The following is a 22,620-nucleotide window of genomic DNA, read 5'->3' on the forward strand; positions in this document are numbered from 1 at the left end:
TTAAATCGCAATGGAAGGATTAGGTCTCACAGTTGTAGATTGAGATAAGAATTTTTAAGAAAAAAAAAATCAAAACAAAGCCTTAAATCGTTAAATTAAGGCTTAAATAAATTTGAGAAAAAGTGGATTTATGTTCGATAAATGTCACATAGAGTTCAAATATGTTCATTAACACAGATCTATTTCATCCGATTGACTATTTGTTTATTGCTATGCAAACCTGATTATCAAATTCATTTACATATATGATTATAAAAAAATTCATATGATTTTTCCTTCAGCTTCATGGAGTAGAAGCTATGTGGGTTGAGCTTATGCAATTACATGCTGGTATTAAGGAGTTGAGTTCTACTCGCCAAAAACTTACTAGTCAAGTTCAGGGTATGACTCAAGATCTTGCTGGAGCTACTGTTGACCGGGTCTGGAACGAAATCGCAGTGCCGTGACGCCGAATCCGAACCAGCCCTCACGTGTTTGGCTTCCAAGTGGATTAAGGGTAAAATGGTAACTGTCATTCCTTGAAGAGATGGAATGAAAAAATAAGGGTCTCATATGGTATGGAATGACATTCCTTCGTTAATGGTTTTTTCCTTTCTAGTTTATCAACCAAGCAACATTTTTTACTTCTAACTTTATCAAAATGTTATTTTAAATCATAGCCTTTATTAAAGTGTTGGTTGACTTTTTATTGATATCTCTACTTCTAATTTTATCTTTAGCCTTTAATATAGTAGTGGCATGATTTAATATGTGTTTTATACAGAAGCTGGATAATTTGGGAGAAAGGGTTATGTCTTTAGCTTTTGATGTTATATCTCGACTTCTAGAAATAGCCCCAGTGAGTTTTCATTTAGTGAATCAGCCATTTTATATTTGTTTTCATTCTATTCCTTCTTATAAATGAATTATAATCATCTGGAAACAGGGATGGAGACTTGTTTCACCACTTTTCATCTTTGCTGGAGTCTGCAATTTTTCCAGCAATAGTAATGAATGAAAAGGTTTGATAGTTATTGCTTTATTATTTTTGTTTGTTATTATTATAAGTATTATGATGGTTGTTAATTGAAAATGCATTTGCATCAAAATCCTAACTGCAAGTAAGTAATGTTTACATTGAAATAATTTCTTCTTTAGGAGTAGGATATTATGGAGTGGGAGGAAGATTCAGATGAGTACATAAGAAAAAATCTCCCTTATGAACTAGTATGCACTTGTTCAAATTGTTTATTGGTTATACGAATTCAACCAACAGTAACTAATTGTGAGCTGTTCAAATTGTTTATTGGTTATACGAATTCAACCAACAGTAACTAATTGTGAGCCTGTGAAGTATTCTGATGGTCAACAACATGTAAATGAAGAAGTGGTTGTTGGTGAGGCATTTGAAGATTCTGTTTTGCAAAAACTTCAAAAGGTTTGACTAATTGACTTTCACTTCAATGTATCTTTAATTCTTGATTTTCCTTTTTGACAGAATAACTTATTCCTTTTTTTTGCAGGGTACTGAGAGACAAAAATGAGTTTTTGCAGAATATCTAGAATTAAAATTTCAGTATTGCTACTAGAATATGAGTACATTGATTATGGTATGACAGAAAGATTGGTGACAAAATATCTAGAATTTAAATTCCAACATAACACATGAAAGGAGAACAAGAAGGACGTTTCTATAGAAGAACTGTTGTCGATTTCAATAAGTAAGAATATCGTGAATATGGGTAACTACTTTTTTATTTTTATTTTTTAAATTTTGTTACAGATTAATGAATGGGAAATGGATTGTGGATGACAATTTAGAATATAGTGGTCATACAAGGGTAACCATTTTGAAATGTTATAAGTTTTTTTTTAATATTTATATTATTGTTATTATTACTTTTAAATATTTGCTTTAATGTTTGAATTAACTTTTTTTCTTTCTTTGTTTTCATTTTTGGTTGAATTGTTTATATTCTGCAGCATATGGGTGATTTTAATTATCCAAGATTAGCTTACTTTGTTGCTGCAACATCTGGTTCAAACAAAGTACAATGCCAAAAGTGCTTGAAGAGCTAGATGTAAGTCACATTTAATGTTCCATAAAGGTTTTCTGCTTCTTTTTGCCCAAAAAAGTTTCTCAAATACTTGGTTCTCATTTTTTCATTATATTCAATCTAGGTTTACAAACAATTGAGACTTAGTCTTGAGTTATTAAAGAAAGAAATGGAGATACAAAGGATTCTGATTAGCTCCAACTTTACTGGTTTATGGTGAAGGGGTATTTTAGTAATTACCCCTTCCTATACAATGTTTTTTTTTCTATGTATTTTGTGCATCAGGTAAAGTTGATGGAATAAAGGAATATGAAGCCACTTGATTTAAATCTTGCAGCATTATCAGCAAGATGCAGTAAAGACTTGGAGTTGAATTTGGCTAAGTCATTATTGAGTGAGATGGGCCAATGTACAACTGCTTATCCATATAATCAGCTGTTTAGAGCATTAGTCTTAAAGAATTATGAAAGGAAAGATGCAACTTTACTTAGTTGGAATTTGATGTACATAGTAGATTAGATGCAAATTTATATATTGTAAGAAACAGAATTGTATGACATTAAATTTATGCAATGGATTCTATTTTTTGTATATGATATTTTATTTTCTATTATGAAACATTAAATACAAATTTAATTTGAAAATTAGTAAATCTATAAAGAATATTTTTTTTAAAACATTTATAATTATGATACGCAAAAATGTGTGTCATCTTCATTTATGACATGGCCTTTCTTGACAAAGGCTTTCTTGATACGCATTGCATGTCATTAACACGCGCGTCGTAAGGTTACGACACGCGAATGCGTATCGTCTTCCTTTATGACAGGGCCTTCCTTGATACGCATTGCGTGTCGTAACCGCGCGTCATAAATGCGCGTCGTAAATGCGCGTCGTCTCTCTTTATGACAGGGCCTTCCTTGACACGCATTTGCGCGTCGTCTGAGCGTTTTACGACGCGCAATGAGCGTCGTAAAAGGCCTTTTTTCTTGTAGTGAATAATAGTGCCTTAGTAACGTTGTGTGTAACACCCTGTTACGGGCCGTGACCTAAAGATTAGGCATCATAAGGCTTCAGGCTTTGGTAATAAGAGTTTTAGACCCATTTGGATGTGGGTAATGTAGATTGTGTGATCCCAGAGTTCGGATTGTGCTTTGCAGTCAAAGGGTAAAATGCAAAAGTAGTGTTTCAGAATTCTTTTATGAATTATGGATTTTAGTTAGATGTGTTTTAATTCAAAAGTAATTAGATATGGTTTTAGGTACCCTCAATACCTTTCTGTGGAGATAAATAACGTCGAAATCAGAGTTAGAACGAAGAAGTTATGACCGGTTTTGGGTTAAGTTGAGTACGTTGGGCGTATAGAGGGGTGTACGTTGGGTGTACTGGGGCACCCTAAGTACACTGGGCGTACGCGATCAGTGCCCAAACCCTATTTTCGTGGTTTGAGCCCTATTTAAGCTCCTTAACTCCCCCAAACCCACTCCATTCTTAGCCTCTACCTCTCCAACAACCCTTCCATGAAACCCTAACCCTAGTTGAGCCTTGTGAGCTAAAAGAAAGTGTCTTTGAGTACTTTGGAGTATTTATGGTGCACCATGGAGAAGAAGGAACTTCTTATAGAAGTTTTGGTTGCATTGGAGCTTATAGATCTGGACCTTGTTCACCTTGATCTATCTTCTAGAGTTATAAAGTTTTAATCTTGTTGATGCATTTGTTAGATCTAACTAGTTTTGGATGTTATGAGTTTTTGGTCATTTTAGTGCATAAAGTTTAGATATTGAAAGTTTGTGACCTTGTTATGGATAAAGTTGGAAACCTTATCCATCTAAACATCATTGTGATTCAGATCTGAAGGTTGGAGACGTGGACTTAATGGATTAACTTGAAAAAGATGCATTTTTGGTCCCTTTAATACTTAAAGTCTAGATCTTGGTGATTTGGAACATTCTAATGGATAAAGTTGGAAACTTTATCCATTATGGAGCTATTAGGATCCAATAAATATGATCTTGATCCTTTTTATTATTTCCATGAAATTATCATGATGTCTTAATGGATTAATAAGTTAAGGTTTTGGCTTTTGGACCTTTTCTAGAAATGGAAAGTCATAAAAGTGGAAACTTTATGACTTAGAATGATGTTGTGGGAGTAGATCTAAGTGTTGGATGAAAGGGTTAAGATATTAAGCACTAAATGGAAAAATGCGTTTTGGCCGAGTACGTAGGGCGTACCTTTCGGTACATTACGGGTAGGGGTGAGCAAAAACTGAACTGCAAACCAAAAAAACCGCATAAACCGAAACCGAATGTTACACCCGGATTCCCAGGTATTATTTTTATTCTTTTATTTTTGGGTGATGTGAGGAGACTCGGCGAGTTGGAGTCTAAACTCGCCGAGTAGGATCGCGGTTTTGCACGCGGGTTCGCGTCTGGACTCGGCGAGTCCAAAAGTGGACTCGGCGAGTCCACGCTGTTTAATGAAACCCTAATTTCCAGGGTTTGAGACCTATTTACAGGGGCTTATGGCCGTCATTTGCGGCCACTAACCCCAGAGAGAAACCCTAAAGAGATCTTGAGCGTTTTGGGAGAGAGAGGAGGCCATTGTTAACCTTTGAAGCATTTTTTGGCAAGGCAAAGGAGATTTTAGCTAAAGGAGGCAAGGGAAGTGGACATCCTTCGAATTTGGAGCTCAGAGCATCACTTTGGAGGTAATATTTTGGCTCCCTTTTCTGTTGTTATGATGAACATGGGGGTTTAAGGTTTCTTGACCCCTTTGTTGGTTAGATTTGATGTCCATTTCGTCCCTATTTGTGATGAGGCTTGAAATGGGATCCATAGATGTCCAGAGAAGCTTTATTCCTTAAGCTTTATGAGGATTCATGGGAGTTTTGACCAAGGGTTATGAGATATGGGGCTAAAACATCATATAGGAGCAAACAGATGTTGTTTGAGCATCAAGGTTCGGACTTTACGTGATTATCATGCTTGGGGAAGCCAGATCTATGATTGTATGGAACAGATCTGACCTCAGAAGTGGGTTTGAGATTATGCATGGCATGAACTCGCCGAGTCTGAAGAACAGACTTGGCGATTAGTATGAAGTTTGCCCGTCATCACTCAGTGAGTGGTCTTGTCGAGTTGAGGGAATGACTCAGTGAGTCAGGGTGAGTCGGGGGAACTGAGTCAAGCCGGAACTCGCCGAGGTGTTCTTGAGACTCGGCGAGTTGAGTCGTGGTGGCCCCGCGATTCATGCCAGGTGGAACTCGTCGAGTCAGGGAAGTACCCGGCGTGTCAAGAGAGGATCCAATAGATTCAGTGGACACATATAGACTCACCGAGTCGCCCTAGTGCACTCGCCGAGTCCGGTCAAAGTTGACCGTTGACCTTGTTGACTTTTAGGGTTGAGCGCAGTTGTATTTATGAGTGTATTGCTTTGTGTGATTAGGCGGAGGCTAGATCACATTTATTCCGAGACAGATATTTACCGAGACATCGAGGTGAGTCTTCTCACTATACTTATCTAGAGTGGTATATTGTGTAGACCAGAGGGTCTTACGTGTTATGTATGAGATTATGTGCTATGTGTTATGTGTATGTTGTTATAGACCGGACCGAAGGGTCCAACGATACAGACCGGGCCGGAGGGCCCAACGAGCTATGACCGGACCAGAGGGTCCAACGAGCTACGGGACTAGAGGGTCCCGCTGAGACATATCGATCGAAGGGTCCTATTATAGCCTTGAGCGGCGTATGTGTTGTATGCGGTATATTTGGGGAACTCACTAAGCATTTATGCTTACAGTTGTTGTGTGATGTGTTTCAGGTACCAGTGATGAGCGCGGGAAGGCGCCGACATGATCCGTACACACTTGAGGAGTTTATGTTTTGGATTCTGGAAAGATGTCGTTGTGATAAATACATTTGAAACAATATTTTGGTGTTATTTTGTGAAAAATGATTGTTTTGAAAATGAAAATTTTTTTTTGAAAATTTACGTTGTTACACCGAAAACCGAAACCGAAATGAAAACCGATGGTGCGGTTTTTAGTTTTGCAAAAACCGAAAATATTCGGTGCGGTGCGGTTTATAGTCTTGCAAAAACCGTAAAAAACCGAACCGCACCGAATATATATATATATATATATATATATATATATATATATATATATATATATTTGTTAGAACGAAGAACTCATGACAATTAAAATTTCTATGAATATAAATATCTATTTTATCAGAGGATGATTGTATATTTTTAAACATACGTATAGTGATATTTATAAGAACAAATAATGTTTATTACATTTTTTAACATTTAAATATGAAGAATACTAGTGATGATAGTATCATTTTTATGAATATATTAATTGATATTATCACATGTACCTGTGAAACAAATATTATATTTAATTCGTATTATATTCAAGCATTAGAAGTATGTTGGATGGGTGGTTATGTCATTTGATTTCAAACCAAGAGGTGGTGATATCCGTTCATCCCCGAGATATCATTTGGGCTTTAGCTTTGCCAACCTTATAAAAGTATCCTCGATCGCCTTTGAGATAAAACCTTTATCATTTTCACATTTCATATAAGAGAGTCAATCTAACGCTCCTCATCTCTACACAAAGTTTCTGAAGAAATGATTAACACTCCTCATCCGAGTCAAAGTAACTCGTTGAGTTACTGAGTTTTAGTAAAAAGGCAAAACAAAAACCAAATAAAAAATTGACAAAAAACCGCAAAAATAAACCAAACCGCAAAAAACCGCAAAAACCGAACTGCATAAAACCGAACGGTGCGGTTTCTAAAATTAAAAAAACTGAAGTTGCGGTTTTTGGTTCGGTTTTAGCCAAAAACCGCACCACACCGCACCATGCTCACCCTAATTACGGGTACTCGTGAGGAGTCCTGTCCTTGGATGGTGAGTATGCCATGCGGACGAGCTAAGTATGTTAGGCATACTCAACCTGAAGTTTGACTTGTTGATTTTGACTTCTGTTGACCATTGACTTTTTGACCAAGTTTGACCTTGGGTCAAACTTGAGGGTTTTGGGCTATTAAATAAGATTTTATCTGGTTTGAAGCTTTGGGGTTTGAAGCATAACCCAAACACCTGATAGAGTCTGGTAGGTAGGGTTTTGACTCGTAGTGTTTTAGGTTTGTGTGTGGTTTCGAATGTGATGTAAGACTGTGGAGCAGCCATAACATTCATTGTGTTAGTGTGTGGTTGTGAATGTCATGTAAGACCGCGGATCAGTCGTGACATCCACCAGGTTCGTGTTTGTTTGTGGTTGTGGAAGTGATGTGAGACTACATAGCAGCTGTAGCTTTCACTAGGATATGATGTGGTTGTGGAAGTGTTATAAGACTGCAGAGTAGGCGTAGCATTCACTAGATTTTGTAAGTGTTGGTAACAGTGACAGAAGTCTATGACTTGGCTCATCACTTTCTCTAGGATGATTTAGATCATTACATGGGTGGGTTTCGGGCAATGTGATGTGAGAACTCAGTTCGGTTGTAGCCATGGCTAAGGTTCAGCGGACTTGGTGATCATCAAGCATTTGTTGGTCGAGTTATCCTTCATTGGGAGTGAATGACTGATGGAGTCATGTTGGTGGATAGACCAGGACCACCTATACATGTTTAGTTTTGAGTCTGGAGTTGACTTTGTTTTCAGTGAGGATTTATCGGTACCGGTAAGTGGTCGGGGAGTATATGTTTTGGGTATCCATAAATTTATTCAAGACGGATAGGTTTGTATAGTTCGGGATATGAAGTTGAGTCATTATGGAAATGGGTTGGAGTTTTTTTCTCTCCTAGGAGTCAGACATCGAGTAGGGTTTTCAGTTTCAGGCATAGCGGTTGGCTACTCGTGGGCTGAGAGCAAAGATCAACTTCATTCTTCGTTAGGGCTTGTGATTTCTGCTATTTTGGGTTCAAGGTAGTAAGGATGGATGGTTATCGGAGTGAGATGACTTTCCTAGTCATCTTCGTGATTTAAGGAGTTCAGTCAGGATCGTTTGGTTCTCCAAAAGAGGTAGTAAGGAATAATTTCAAGGACGAAATCTAATTTAACTCGGGGACAGTTGTAAGACCCTGTTTTAGTTCATTTCATAATTCGGGTCCATGACCCGAAGATCAGGCACCATAAGGCGTTGGGATTTGGTAGCAAGAGGTTTAGACCCATTTGGATATGGTTAATGTAGATTGTGTGATCCCAGAGTTTGGTTTGTGCTTTGCAGTCAAAGGGTAAAATGGGAAAGTAGTGTTTTAGACTTCTTTTATGAATTGTGGATTTTAGTGTAGAAACAATGAACTTAAGATCGATAGATTCTAAATAGTAAAGAGAATCAGATAACACGACCAATGATTAAAGATGTGTCGAATGCTTAATATTATCAAAGCTTTAGAAGAGTTAAACGTGAATTTTTTTTGTAAAAGCTAAGTGGGCAATACAATTGATTAACCCTATAACGATACATGCATGAACATTAAATAGTCTAACCCTAGCAACATGATGATGGATGGACATGCCCAACCCGTTAACAAAAGACTAATTAAGTACATAACAATTTTGACACAACACATTAAATAACCCAACAATCTCACCCTTTGTGTCAAATAAAGAAAGGAGATTCTTCATTGTTGTACCTTCTTAACCTGGAACAACTTAGTCCTCATATTCAGAAGAGTATTTCAGACATCTTTTCTCTCTTGCAAGTTCTTCCTATATCTAGCATTCAGTTGTCGTTTCTTAACAAAAGTTCCTTAGCTGACTTATGAATGTTAGTTCTAGGTTTCTCCTTTCTAACAGGTGTGGCAGTTTGCTCAGATGACATTTCACTAGGGACATTCTTTGTGCCAGTAACAAAGATCAACACGATCCAGAGGTTCTGAAACGTATTTTCCATTCATTTTCCATGAGGTCATTTCGGAAAGACCTTTTGTTTCGTCTGAATTGTCTATTGGTCCAGACCAGAAAAATTCATCACAACCATCAGCATTATCATTATTAACAATGGACGTTAGTTTTGACGTGTCATTTTTGTCCAGTCCGGTTTTTACGAAAACTTGATTCGGGACGGTTTGTATTTTCGGAAATACCATGGCTTTTGCTTTTAAAACTTCTGAACCTTTATTTTCAACAACACAAACAAATTCAATTGAATTTTCAGAAATCAACTTTTTCTTTAGTTCAGCCTCATTTTGTACAAATGTCGAACAATCAATCTCATCCTCTACAAAAATCTCACTCATGTCACTTTCGTCAAATTCAGAAACGTTTTCAGCGTTAAAAGTATTTTTTGAACTCAATTTTGTGCACAATGAGTCAAATTTTTGCACAGTATTAGATTTAATCTGTTCTTTATCATTTTCATCCAACATCTGTTTTAACATACTCTTATGTTCTTTGGACTGAATATATGCTTCTATTTTGTCAAGTCCAATTTTGTAAGATTCAGAAACATCATCAGATGACACGATGGATTCACAGTTATATCACTCTGCATCGATTTTATCCTCTTTCAATTCGAGAAAGGGTAAAATCATTTTGTGTATATTTTTACCTATTTCACAATCAAGATGCAGTTGAGTGATATTGAAATATAAACGCCTTGCAACTAAACAGAAAACATTTCGTTGTTTCAAAAGTGCTAAATTGTCTCTCTTAATATAAATGACATCATCATTTGACATAGTTAGCTCTAACTCCATCTTCTCTATCCATATCCTTCTCTCTTCACTTTTATTTGTTATCCTATTGATTTGATCATTTAGGTTAGCATTACTCAAACGTGTTCTCTTTAAACTATCACTAAAAATTAGAGACAGTATAATTTAAACATCTAATTCAAATTTGTAACGAGTAACATGAATATTAAGAGACTGGAGTATAGAGTGTACCTTGTTGATGACCTTCTCGCATTCACTCACCTGTTCCGAAAAAGGTCTTCTAGCAAAACAATTTTCAGAGATTTGACCACCATCAGTTGCATAACTCATCTGAACCATCAGACATCTTCCTTCGTACTCTAGGGCTCCAGACTTAACCACAAAACATCTACCATGTGTGGGCTTCCGAAATTCTTCATCCTCATAATCTGTTGACCAGACTTCAACACGTCCAAACTCATCATTACCTTCCTGCACAATCAAAGCAGGTTTTTCATTATTAGCACTCTTTTTCTTCCTTATCTCTTCTATCTTTTGAAGATAGTAACCTTCATCCTTCTCTTCTTCCTTATTTTCACTCATTGTTCTCAGCATACACTCTTTGGCAAAATGATTCTTGCCATGTCAGTAGTTGCAATCATATCCAAAATCTCCCAACAATTTCTTCTCTTGTTTTTCTTCATCCTTTTGAGAGTTCTTAAAGCTCTCAACCTTTTGCTTGTCCGAACTGTAGTTTCCCAATCTGTTCCTGTTCTTGAAATGTCCAATGTTCTTTTTAGCAAACTTCTTGGGATTAGATACCATCAGAGCGCATTCCTCTTTTGTAAGATAACAATCCGAGAGGTTGGATTCCGAATCTTCTTCAGCTACCTTTTTACCCTTCGCAATCAGGGCCAACGATCCTATGATAGACACAATCTTCACATCCTTCATTACTTCATCTTTGTGGGGTCTTAGAATTCCCACAAACTTTGCCAAGGGTTGTTATTAACGTGTTATGTTGTTTATATGTGACTGAGACTGTTAGTAGTCTCCAGGGTTGCTGATAACCCACCGGGCGTGCTATTAGCCCACTGGGACTGCTGATAGTCCCCAATGTTATTGATAACCCATAGTTGTTTATTTTTGTTGTGTTATGTGTGGTATTTTGGGGAACTCACTAAGTTTTGTGCTTACGATTTGTAGTTTACATGTTTCAGGTTTTCTTATATTAAAGGAGGGGCATGGCTCGATTGCATCACATTAATAGGGGACTTGTGTACTTGATAACTTTAATGATACTCTGATAAATGTTTTAAGATCTTACAATTGTGAATTAAATAAATACTTAAAGTTTTAATCGGAAAATTTGGGTTGTAATTTGGGGAATTACAAGTTAGGTGGGTTACACCTGATCCCACATCGGCTTGGAAGGAGAACGAAACATTTCCTTATAGGTGGTGTGGATAGTTTCCCTGTCACAACACGTTTTAAAGCCGTGAGGGCAGCAGATCCCATAAAAGCTCTGCAGTTAAGTGTGCCCAGACGAGAGCAATTCATGGATAGATGGCCCCCGGGGAAGTTTTTGTGTCAGGAGCCTATGCAATATATTATTTAGAAGGTGACATAACAATTAAATGACAAAGATGTCACTTCTAATTCTACTACAATTTATCTTAAAAGCTCGTTGGAACCTCTAATAATCTCATTATAATGTCTCGAATAAGATTAAAAGCTGTTGATGCTATAACCTTCCAAGAAAAGCAACTTCATTTTATCCACTACTTCATGAAAATTGTGTTATTTATGTAAGTGTTAAAATATGTACCTCGTCACTAGAAAATGTTGATCTTGACATATCATCATCAAGAAGATTGTCATCTTCTCTTTGACTGACACATGCTTGCTATGCTTTACCGGTTTTGATTTTAAAACGTGTGCATTGAACACATGACATGTTTGACAACTTGATACATTGTGTATATTATTCCCCGTTCAATAGCTCTAAAGTATGTGATATCCAATCACGGTGGATGAATCATACATTTTTTTTTTGTTTCATGTTTATTGACGGAAAAGCAACTACGATTTTTGTAGATGACAATGATGAACATATAACCTTTTTATTACAATCTTTGGTCAGTCGCTTAATAAATTTTAATGTTTAAATTTTAAAACGTGTAACACTAATATAACAAAAACAATACGAGTTCTAACTTCTAACTCCAAATTAGTATAAGGCTTATCCCTATAAATTATAAATTCTTTAAAATAAAAATGAAATAATTAGCATCTTCGGTGTGCCTTTTTTAATGATTAATTATTATTTATTTGATATTTATTAGTTAACCACACTCCATATTAATAGATTTGCTTTTAATCCATTACTTGATATATATATATATATATATATATATATATATATATATATATATCAAACAGTCAATATACTTTTAAGTATTTTATATCTATATCTAATTAACATCTTTTAGTTTACCCTTTAGTTATATTTAATTTTAAATATTAATTAATTAATTAATCAATTATTTCTGTTAACTATTTAATCATATTTCATTTACAAAATATAAAATTTATAACAATTATATATGTAATATTTTCAATGTTTCTTTATAGCAAATAAGGATTTGATATAATTGTATTTATTTTTTGTTTTATATCATTTCAGTATTGATAAAAGGATATTGATTATGATTTGTGTAAAAAACAATTAGTTTTATAAAAGAGTTTTACAGAATATTTTAAACATACGAGAATAATTACTTGAATTTATAAAAAGTAAAACTATTACATGTTAATCTCTCATTATTTTTGACACTTGTCATTTTGTGGTATTTTTGAAATAAATATTATCTACTTGTCAATTTTTGGTTTGTTTCAATTTTCATAATTAAAATCATATATTTATATATATAAAGTATTATATATATATATATATATATATATATATATATATATATATATATATATATATATATGATATTAAATTGCAATGAATATGTATTTTTTTTATTTTAAAATTATATATTAAAAAATATTTTTTGTTTACATTTTAATGTTTAATTTTTTTTAAATCAACTAGTTTCATAATATATCTGATTAGAAATTAAGTTAATAAATAATGATGTGTCAATTTTTTATTAATAATACCATAAATCAACCTATGATCTAACAAACGTACAGTTTAAAAATTCGATTCTGTTTAAAAGTCATATCTTTTACAAAAGCACCTTTTACACCAACTTGTTTTATTACTTTCGTTGATGCTTCTTTAAGAGGGTATTTTAGTATTTCCATAATGATTTAAATCAAGTTTAGGAGATTAACCAATAGCAAATTAGCAATCCCGCCACCGTCAACGGCACGCCTCCACCCCTACGTTATTTTTCTTTCCATTTCATGATTAACTAAACTTTATAACCTTTTTACATTATAATATAGTATCAACTTTTTAAATTGAAGACACCACATATTTTCTATTTTTTACATATATTTATAGTAGCCACCTATAATAATAGCATATTTAATTAACTCGATTCACTAAAAGTTAAATATCACAATTAAATATGTATAATCGAAACAATTTTCTTATAACTACAATTTAATATTCTTAAGAGATTTAAAATACAAAATGGACCCCAATGATTGGTATCAACAACATTCCAATTCCATCAAGAAGTTATTTAACCTCATCCAATAATTCATATATCACGTTACATCATCCTTATTTGTCTATAATTATTTGTTCTTACTCATTTTGGTTATTTCTTAATAAATCTATTCATATACCTACAACACTTATAATATATTTTTAACATTTGATTTAATAAAGATAGATTAACAAAAATAACCTAATTTCTTAATGGTTTAGCAAAAAAATAGCCAAAAGTTATTGTTTATAAAAAAAATAGTCAAAGAAACCATAGATGAGGCAAGTCCTCGATGCATTGACATGCAATAGAGGGTTGTAAAACCGAAGCTACTTCTAGCTTGCGAATGTGAATGTGAAAATTAGATTGAATTTTTTTTGAACTTCAAATATAGTGGGCTAATTGCCTCGAAGCTATTTCTAAATAAACCCTAAAATTTTGGCTATTTTTTGACTAAATCATTAAAAAATTAGGCCATTTTATTTAATAAAAGTTAATATCGATACAATCTGATCAAAACGATAGATTGCGCAATTAAAATCGGTTCGATTGGAAGTCAAAAGGCACAGGCACAGGAATTAGTTGGACCATGAGCAATTAAAGCGTAAGGAGCAAATTTACTCACTGCAACTGAAACCACACCGTTAGCTGGGGAACTTTTACGTATTTTTATTATATTAAAAACAATTAATTACAAAAATGCTATAGGTTCTGGTGGAACTCTGTAAAAACAAAAATAAAAATCTAAATAAATACTATACGCTAAAAAGGTTGTACCTTTCCACACTCGCTGTAAACCGAAGCCTCTATAGAATACGAACAAATATGATTCGTAACATCAATATCTATATTGTTATTTCCACGCCGTACGACTGTGTTATTTGCTATTGACACTCCACTGAGTGAACTCGCCTCCGGTATTGACTCGGCCGAGGCAACCAGGTGAATGGTTTTCTGTAGAAACTCGTTTGTGGCGAGTCGACTCAGAAGCGATGACTCGGTAATAGGAGTCTTTTTCTTGTTGTGCAGCTGCTGTGTTGTTGCTCTGACGATCTCCATCAGCATTGCGGCGGAGAAACGCCGCAAGCCCCGTGCTCCACCCATTATGACGGCCGGATTGATGGTTTTCTCGTGGGCTTTGTCGGAGATTTTGTGGTTGTGTTTGGTGGGTGTTGGAGTTGGGGTTGATGACAAGTAAACTGACTCGGGGGTCCGGTTCCTGACTCGGACGAGTGGGTCTCCGAGAAGTAAAACCTCCTTGACGTCAACTAACATCACGTGCTTGAAGTTCCGACGAAGGCGCCCTAGGATCATGGGGTACGACGCCCACCTTCTTAGACTCATCGGGACGTGATCGAGAAACCCGGATAACGAGTTTTCCGGGTCGAGCTCACCGACACCAAAACCCACCACTGATCCATAACTCATTCGATTCAACTCAGTCCCACCACCATTGCTGGAATTCAAATTAGAATTGCTCTTGATTTTCCGACCCCAGATTGGTTCTCCTTTTTCCGAATCCTTCTTCCCAGATTTCACGAACTGGGTCACGTCGAAACTCGCCGGAAAATCCGATAAGTTGCTCCCATTATTCAATTCTGCTTTATACCGACGAATCAGTTTCAGAAACAACTTATTTTCTTCTCGAATAACACTATCTGAAGAATCCGGTGTGGTAACTGAAGGGAAGATGAAGAGAAGGTCTGATTTCGTGTGTAAACCAGACCTGTGAAATGCTCGTAAGAAAGTTTTGAGTTCTGTGAATGTCACAGACTCCGTAACGTGGCAGAGAACGAGGTCATTCATGTGACTGGTACCTCGTGAATAGAGAGTACCTAGTCTTTGTAAAGCGTGTGAATCAGAGGTAGGATTTTTTGAAGGGTGGGTTTGGGAGAGGTGCCGGCGATAGTGATGAGAGGATCTGATGAGGTTGTTATTGGGTTCAAAAGTGGAGAGGGTGAAGAGGAGGAGAGTGAGGAAGATGAGGAGAGCACAGATGGAGATGGTGGATTGAGCTTTGGCGAGGATATGAGTGGAATTTGTGCGTTTGAGGAGGGCGTTAATGGTGGGAGATTTGAATGGTGATGAAGAATTGAAATCCTGATGTTGATGATGATCATGGTGTTCTTGAGGGAAGAACACCAAGAAGAAGCCCATTCCCCAACCTTCACCGGCACCACCAGCGGCAGGAGGAAGACCGCTGCCGCTGAAACTAGCTCTCTTGGTGAGCTTGGCCGTGAATCCCATTGTAGATTGTGGGATTTGTAAGAGTTGGTGTTAACTTAGAAAGGGATTGCTTTTGCAAACACCCTGTGTATGTATGTGTTTGTGTTTAACTTGTCTATTTCTGTCTCCCTTTCTCTATCACTCTCTTAAATGCACGAGTAGACAAAAACAGGGTCATACCCGTGGCAAAAATGTCTGATTTATTTGTGGTCTAAAGTTGTAAAAATACAAATAGTCAATCATTTTTTAAAATAAAATAAAATAAAATAAAATAAAATAAAAACGTTTTAAAGTAAATAACATTAATTTTGAATACAATTTATGATAAAAAATTATTAAAAAACACATAAATTTACCAACACATAACATTTACTTAAATTAAATATAAATAAATAAAATATAAAAGATTAATCAATGCAAAAGTTGAATGACTAAATAAAAAATGCATTTTATGATAATTTTTAATTACGTTTACAAAATTAACTTACAGCTAAAAGTTATATTATAATTTTTGTTAGTATAGAAGCATTTTTTAAATTAAATGTAAGAATTAAAAACTACATTTAAATAGTTTGGGATTATAAGTTTTTTCTATTTAAAATAAAAACATCAAGTTTATACTTACGAATAATGGTTTTTATTAATTATTTTTCTTTAAACTAGAAAATTAGAAAAAAAAATTAAAGGTTTTAAAAACTTCGTATTGAACACAGAAAATATATATATATATATATATATATATATATATATATATATATATATATATATATATATATATATATATATATATAATAACGATTTATGTTAATTTTCTAATATGCTTCTTTGATATCTGACACTTTCGAAGATATCTATCATTTTTTTCTATAACAAATCAAGTTCTATTAAAAATTCGAAAATAAAATTTTTTATCCTAATAACAATTATTCAATTAACAATTCCCGTTTTTTTTATGACATTTTCAAGCATGACTATTTAACATAAATTGTAACGTCCTAAACTTTAGAATAAAATTTTCATTTTTAAAATAGAATAAATACTCATTTTTTTAAGAAAATTACAATCATGTCAAACCATTTGTTTATAAACCATTATTCAAAAATCAGAGTTATAAAGAAGACAATGCGGAATCTCGAATCATAAAATTGTTAATGTGTGTGTACAGTCCCCGTCTTAGTAATCCGATAAGAGTCTGCAAAATATTTAATCCACAACTATAAGGACAAAGCTTAGTAAGTTCCCTAAAATATCACACACCACAAATATAACAACACATAGCTATAACTGGTATGTACAACCCTAGGTCTGTATCATCCCCATATCCGTATTTACTCCAAGTCCAGATCGACTCCATCGGGTATGTATCAACCCACATGCACATAACATACAAGCATACTAGCAAGATTCACGAAGACAACATGCACAAAACGACACCTATTGTCCTATAGTATAGTGAGAAAACTCACTTGAACGAAGAGATGAGATCTACTACTTAAAGTCCTACAGAACAAGATACACGAACCTCCCAACCCAAACACAAGCTAAATCTCAGACTATAGGTCAACACCTCTCCAAATTTCACCAAACGTCAAAATGGTCAAAAAGTCAATGGTCAAAGTAATGGGTTTTAGCCATATGAACATTCCTATGTACACATGCAAACCCTAATGCTTGGATCTAGGTTTCTCTAATTAAACATGCATTGAATCCAAGACTTCTAATGACTAATTGAGTATAAGAACAATACAAAATCAGAGTTAGAAGCTTACCTTGAAACACTTGTTTGATCTTCTTGTTCTTGGAGCTCTAGAGTCACAAATGTCACTCCTCTAATGGCTTACAAACACGAACTAGCAAGGAGGATGATTTGAGAGAGAGGATAGGGAAGAAATCGGCCAGGGTTTCTTTTCTTTAGAAGAGATGCCGATTTCCCTTGCCCTAGGGGTCTATTTATACTTGTAAGGCTCCTAGGGTTTCACCTTTAAACCCTAATTGGATAACTTAAGCTCTAAGTAATCCTAATCCTTACCAAAGATAAGCCTTGGACGAATTTGAGGCTATCCCAAGCCCTAGAATTCGTCCAACCTCTATCCCTTAAGGATTTACAGCCCAAAGTGCAACTATCAAACAATTGACAGTTTATACCCTCTTATTGAATTAATCTCTTTAAGTCACCAAATTAATTCTAATTAATTTATGACTTATATTAATCAAATAATATTATTATTATTCCTTATATTATTCCCATAATATATCAATAATATTTACTCTCTCATAATAAATCATCCTATCAAGTTGCTATGGTGAAGACAACCCAAAAGGACCATGCACAATCGGGTCAAATACTTGCCTAATATAGTTGCAGCCTTAGACACTATTCCAACAGTCTCCCAGTTGGATAAGTCTAGTAACTATATGCACAAGTACAATTCGATTTGCAATTGTAGCTCTCAAAGACGTTGTCAAACTCTGATCTAACCAATCTTGTCCTTTAGATAAGGGATCGTATAGTCCTCTGTTAGATATCATGCTGACAATTCTATGGAATAATTAGTCTAGCATTTTGGTTTCTCGATCTCCGATTTATTTGACATAGAACTTAATCGAACACATCAATTCAGTTCTGACCGGGCCCGACACATAAGTCAAATCAAATCATCGAGCGGCCGAGATATCGCTTTTACCCTCTTGGGATAAAAGTAACAGATAAACTTCGACTTATATGCATTTACTTATTCATTAATCAACTATACACAACAATGCGTTTTATAACACCGAGTTACTGATGCGTTTTCGCATTATCAATGTACAATCAATTAACAAATAACAAACCATATATCTAGGTTTTAAGACTATATGATATTATCATCTTGTGATCACCCTTTTATATCATATTCCATAAGGTGATTCCAGCAAGCGCGGGTTTGTTCCAATGCTCAAAACTAGTTCATAAGCACTCATGAACGTTGCAGCAACCCTTTGCTATGCCTAATACCATTTAGACAATCTACACACCAATTCATGACAATCTTCATTCATATCTACTTCCAACATATGAACGATTGTGGACAATTTGAATAATTCGATTATTCTTAATAAATTCAATTATTCTAGAAGTCAAAATATGCAAAATGAAACAATAGTTAAACAATCAACATAAGATAGTAACATTACTCATAAATAACACTCTTTTATTTAATCATCAAATGTTAATTACATTTATCTATTACACGTTTCTCCTACTATCTAATCTATGCTAATATCATCCGTCAGCCCAATACTCCTAGCATGCTGCAAGTGCTTAACCCTACTCAGTCCCTTCGTAAGCGGATCTGCTGGGTTATCTTCCGATGATATCCTCTTCACTACGAGTTGTCCTTCTTCTACACGATGTCTAATAAAGTGATATTTTCTGTCGATGTGTCGAGATCTACCATGATCCCTTGGTTCCTTGGTCAAGGAAACCGCTCCTTCATTATCACAAAAAATCTCCATGGGCTCCTTTATGGCAGGTACAACTCCAAGATCACCGATGAAGTTCTTCAACCATATCGCCTCTTTCGACGCTTCGCTCGCTGCAATGTACTCTGATTCGCACGTTGAATCAGCTACGGTTTCCTGCTTGGAACTTTTCCAAGTCACTGCTCCTCCATTTAGGGTAAAGACCCAGCCCGACTGCGAACGGTAGTTGTCCCTGTCGGTCTGAAAGTTGGCGTCACTATACCCTCGCACCTTTAAGTCATCACTCCCTCCGAGGACTAAGAACCATTCTTTTGTCCTCTGAAGGTACTTAAGGATATTCTTAACCGCAACCCAATGAGCTCTGCCAGGATTCCCTTGATATCTACTAACCATGCTCAAGGCAAAAGCTACATCAGGGCGAGTACAAGTTATAGCATACATGATTGAGCCAACTGCGGAAGCGTATGGTACTCGGCTCATTTCTGCTATTTCAGCTTCGGTACTCGGACTTTGAGTCTTACTCAACTTGGCATTACTTTGTATTGGTAATTCTCCCTTCTTTTAGTTTTCCACACTAAAACGTTTTAGTACCTTCTCTAAGTAAGTGTTCTGACTAAGTCTTATTAGTCTCTTACTTCTCTCTCTTGCTATCCTTATTCCCAAAATATAGGAAGCCTCTCCGAGGTCCTTCATAGCGAAGCACTTCCCGAGCCAAGACTTAACCTCCTGCAGATTCGGGATGTCGTTTCCTATGAGTAGTATGTCATCTACATACAAAACAAGAAAGCTAACTATGCTCCCACTGGCTGTGACATATACACACGATTCATCTTTGCTTCGTACAAATCCAAACTCTTTGACTTTCTCATCAAAGCAAAGATTCCATCTGCGAGATGCTTGCTTAAGTCCATAAATGGACTTCTCAAGCTTACACACTCTATTCGGATGCTTCGGATCCACAAACCCCTCTGGCTGAGCCATGTAAACATCCTCAGCCAACTTCCCATTAAGGAAAGTGGTCTTGACATCCATTTGCCAAATCTCATAATCATGAAATGCGGCAATAGCTAGCATCACTCTAATAGATTTTATCTTCGCAACTGGTGAGAAGGTCTCATCATAGTCAACTCCGGGAGTTTGAGTGAAGCCCTTTGCGACCAATCGCGCTTTATATGTGTGTACGTTTCCATTCACGTCGGTCTTCTTCTTGAAGATCCATTTGCACCCAACGGTCTTACGTCCGGGCACATTATCAACCAAATTCCAAACTTGGTTATCATACATGGATTGGATCTCGCTATCCATTGCCTCTTTCCATTTCGCAGACTCCGGGCCTGCCATAGCTTCCTTATATCTATTAGGTTCATCAAGGTTTATTAGTGTACCATCACTAATATACGTGTCCCCTTCGGTAGTAATATGAAAACCATAAAACTGGGGTTGAACTCTAACTCTTCCGGAACATCTAAGAGGTAAGGACTCGTCAATCAGTTCAACCGGAGTTTCCTCCTCGGGTTGAGTGCCAACGGTAGAGGTTCCTTCATCTATCGACTCTTGAATCTCTTCAAGCTCGATTTGCCTCCCACTGTCTCCTTGGCCTATGAGTTCTCGCTCTCGGAAAACTCCTCTCCTCGCAACAAAGACAACATTGTCCTTCGGCCTATAGAAGAGATATTCAAAGGATTTCTGTGGGTAGCCGATGAAAATACATCGCTCACTACGAGGTTCGAGCTTGTTGTGAGTATCTCGTCTTACGAAAGCCTCGCAACCCCAAACCTTGATATGTGCTAACGAGGGAGCTTTCCCTATCTACATCTCGTGAGGTGTTTTGGCAACCTTCTTAGTAGGGACTCGGTTAAGGATATGGGCGGCAGTCTCTAAGGCATACCCCCAAAAAGAGATAGGTAGTGAAGCATGACTCATCATAGAGCGAACCATATCCAACAAGGTTCGATTACACCTTTCTGCCACACCATTCAATTGTGGTGTCCTAGGTGGCGTCAATTGTGAAACTATTCCACACTCCTTGAGATAATCGTGGAATTCAAGACTTAGGTACTCTCATCCTCGATCGGATTGAAGCATCTTGATTTTCCTGCCTAATTGATTCTCCACTTCATTCTTGAACTATTTGAACTTTTCAAAAGTTTTTGACTTTTGCTTGATTAAGTAGATATACCCATATCTACTATAGTCATCGGTAAAAGTCACGTAGAAGCGGTTCCCATCCTTCGTGGTTGATCTAAACGGTCCACATACATCAGTATGTATTAGGTCCAATAGACCCTCACCCCTTTCACACGTACTTGTGAAGGGTGACTTAGTCATCTTTCCAAGTAAACAAGATTCGCATATGTCATCTTCCCTAAGGTCGAATGACTCCAACACTCCATCCTTTTGGAGTTGGGCTATGCGTTTCTTGTTGACATGTCCAAGACGACAATGCCACAAGGATGCTCTATCCATACTATTGGAAGAATCCATGCATAAAACATCATTTCCTAAGTTATCTACAATCATAACGGTTTCATAAATTCCATTACATGGTATAGCTTCAAAATAAAAGACACCATTTAGATAAGCCAAAATAGAACCATTCTCATTATTAAAAGAAAATCTAAAACCCTGTCTAAACAAATCATGAAATGAAATGATGTTTCTAGCCATTTCTGGCGAATAGCAACAATTGTTCAAATCTAAACTTAAACCATTACTAAGCACTAAAGAATACACTCCAATCTTGGTCACAGGCGACGATCTTCTGTTCCCCATGATTAGATTTATTCTTCCATGCTCCACCTCTCTATTTCTTCTTAGTCCCTGCACATTAGAACAAATGTGGTAACCACAACCGGTATCAAGAACCCAAGAAATAGCATGAGATGAATCGTTAGATTTAATTGTGTATATACCTGCGAAAGATGGCTTGATCTTTCCTTCCTTGATGGCTTGCAGGTACTCTGGCAGCTTCTCTTCCAATGTCCTATCTTGTGGCAGTGGTGGCACTCTACCTCCTTTGGGTTAGGGCAGGGTTTAGCAGGATCAACTTTGGTCCCACTAGAAGAGGCACCATCTCGGGACTTAACCTTGCGATGGTTCTTAGATGAAGCCTTCCTCTTCTTTCCCCATCCTTGTCCAATAGCCAACACAGGAGCAGCGGGTGGATTGGGAGTTGGTGCAACAGACTTGTCTTTGAAGTTGCTCTTAGCGACCCTCAAGAGACCTTGGAGTTTGCTTAGGGTGACCTCTTCTTTGTTCATGTGGTAGGTCATCCTAAATTGATTGTAACTTGGAGGCAAAGAGTGAAGCACCATGTCGATCGCCAAGTCTTCCCCAAAGTCAACATTCAACTTGCGAAGACGGTCGACATACCTTTGCATCTTTCGCAGGTGTATGGTAAGAGACTCCCCATGACCCATTTTAGCAGAAATCATGTTAGTGAAAATCTCATAACTCTCTTGTCTCGCATTTTGGTGGTATCTCTGCAATAAGTCTTGGTGCATCTCGTACGGGTACATGTCCTTATAGGACTTTTGGAATTCGGAGTTCATAGTGGCTATCATGATGCAA

The 22,620-nt window shown here is 36.2% G+C and overlaps 1 protein-coding gene across 1 annotated transcript; it reads right to left on the reverse strand.

The window, feature by feature from the left end:
* Window positions 1-14,006: 14,006 nt before the first annotated feature.
* LOC145073751 (uncharacterized) lies at window positions 14,007-15,724 on the reverse strand. Its single transcript, XM_079020252.1, has one exon. The coding sequence runs from the start codon at window positions 15,607-15,609 to the stop codon at window positions 14,125-14,127; it is 1,485 nt and encodes a 494-aa protein (XP_078876378.1). The 5' UTR covers window positions 15,610-15,724; the 3' UTR covers window positions 14,007-14,124.
* Between the last annotated feature and the right edge of the window lie 6,896 nt (window positions 15,725-22,620).

Source organism: Lactuca serriola, chromosome 9 (assembly GCF_051521515.1).
Source record: "Lactuca serriola cultivar US96UC23 chromosome 9, Lser_US96UC23_V15, whole genome shotgun sequence".
Lineage (NCBI taxonomy): Eukaryota > Viridiplantae > Streptophyta > Magnoliopsida > Asterales > Asteraceae > Lactuca > Lactuca serriola.

What these genes read in the sequence shown, in the direction of transcription:
- LOC145073751 (XM_079020252.1), bottom strand. Translation starts at nt 15,609, where the DNA reads ATGGGATTCACGGCCAAGCTCACCAAGAGAGCTAGTTTCAGCGGCAGC.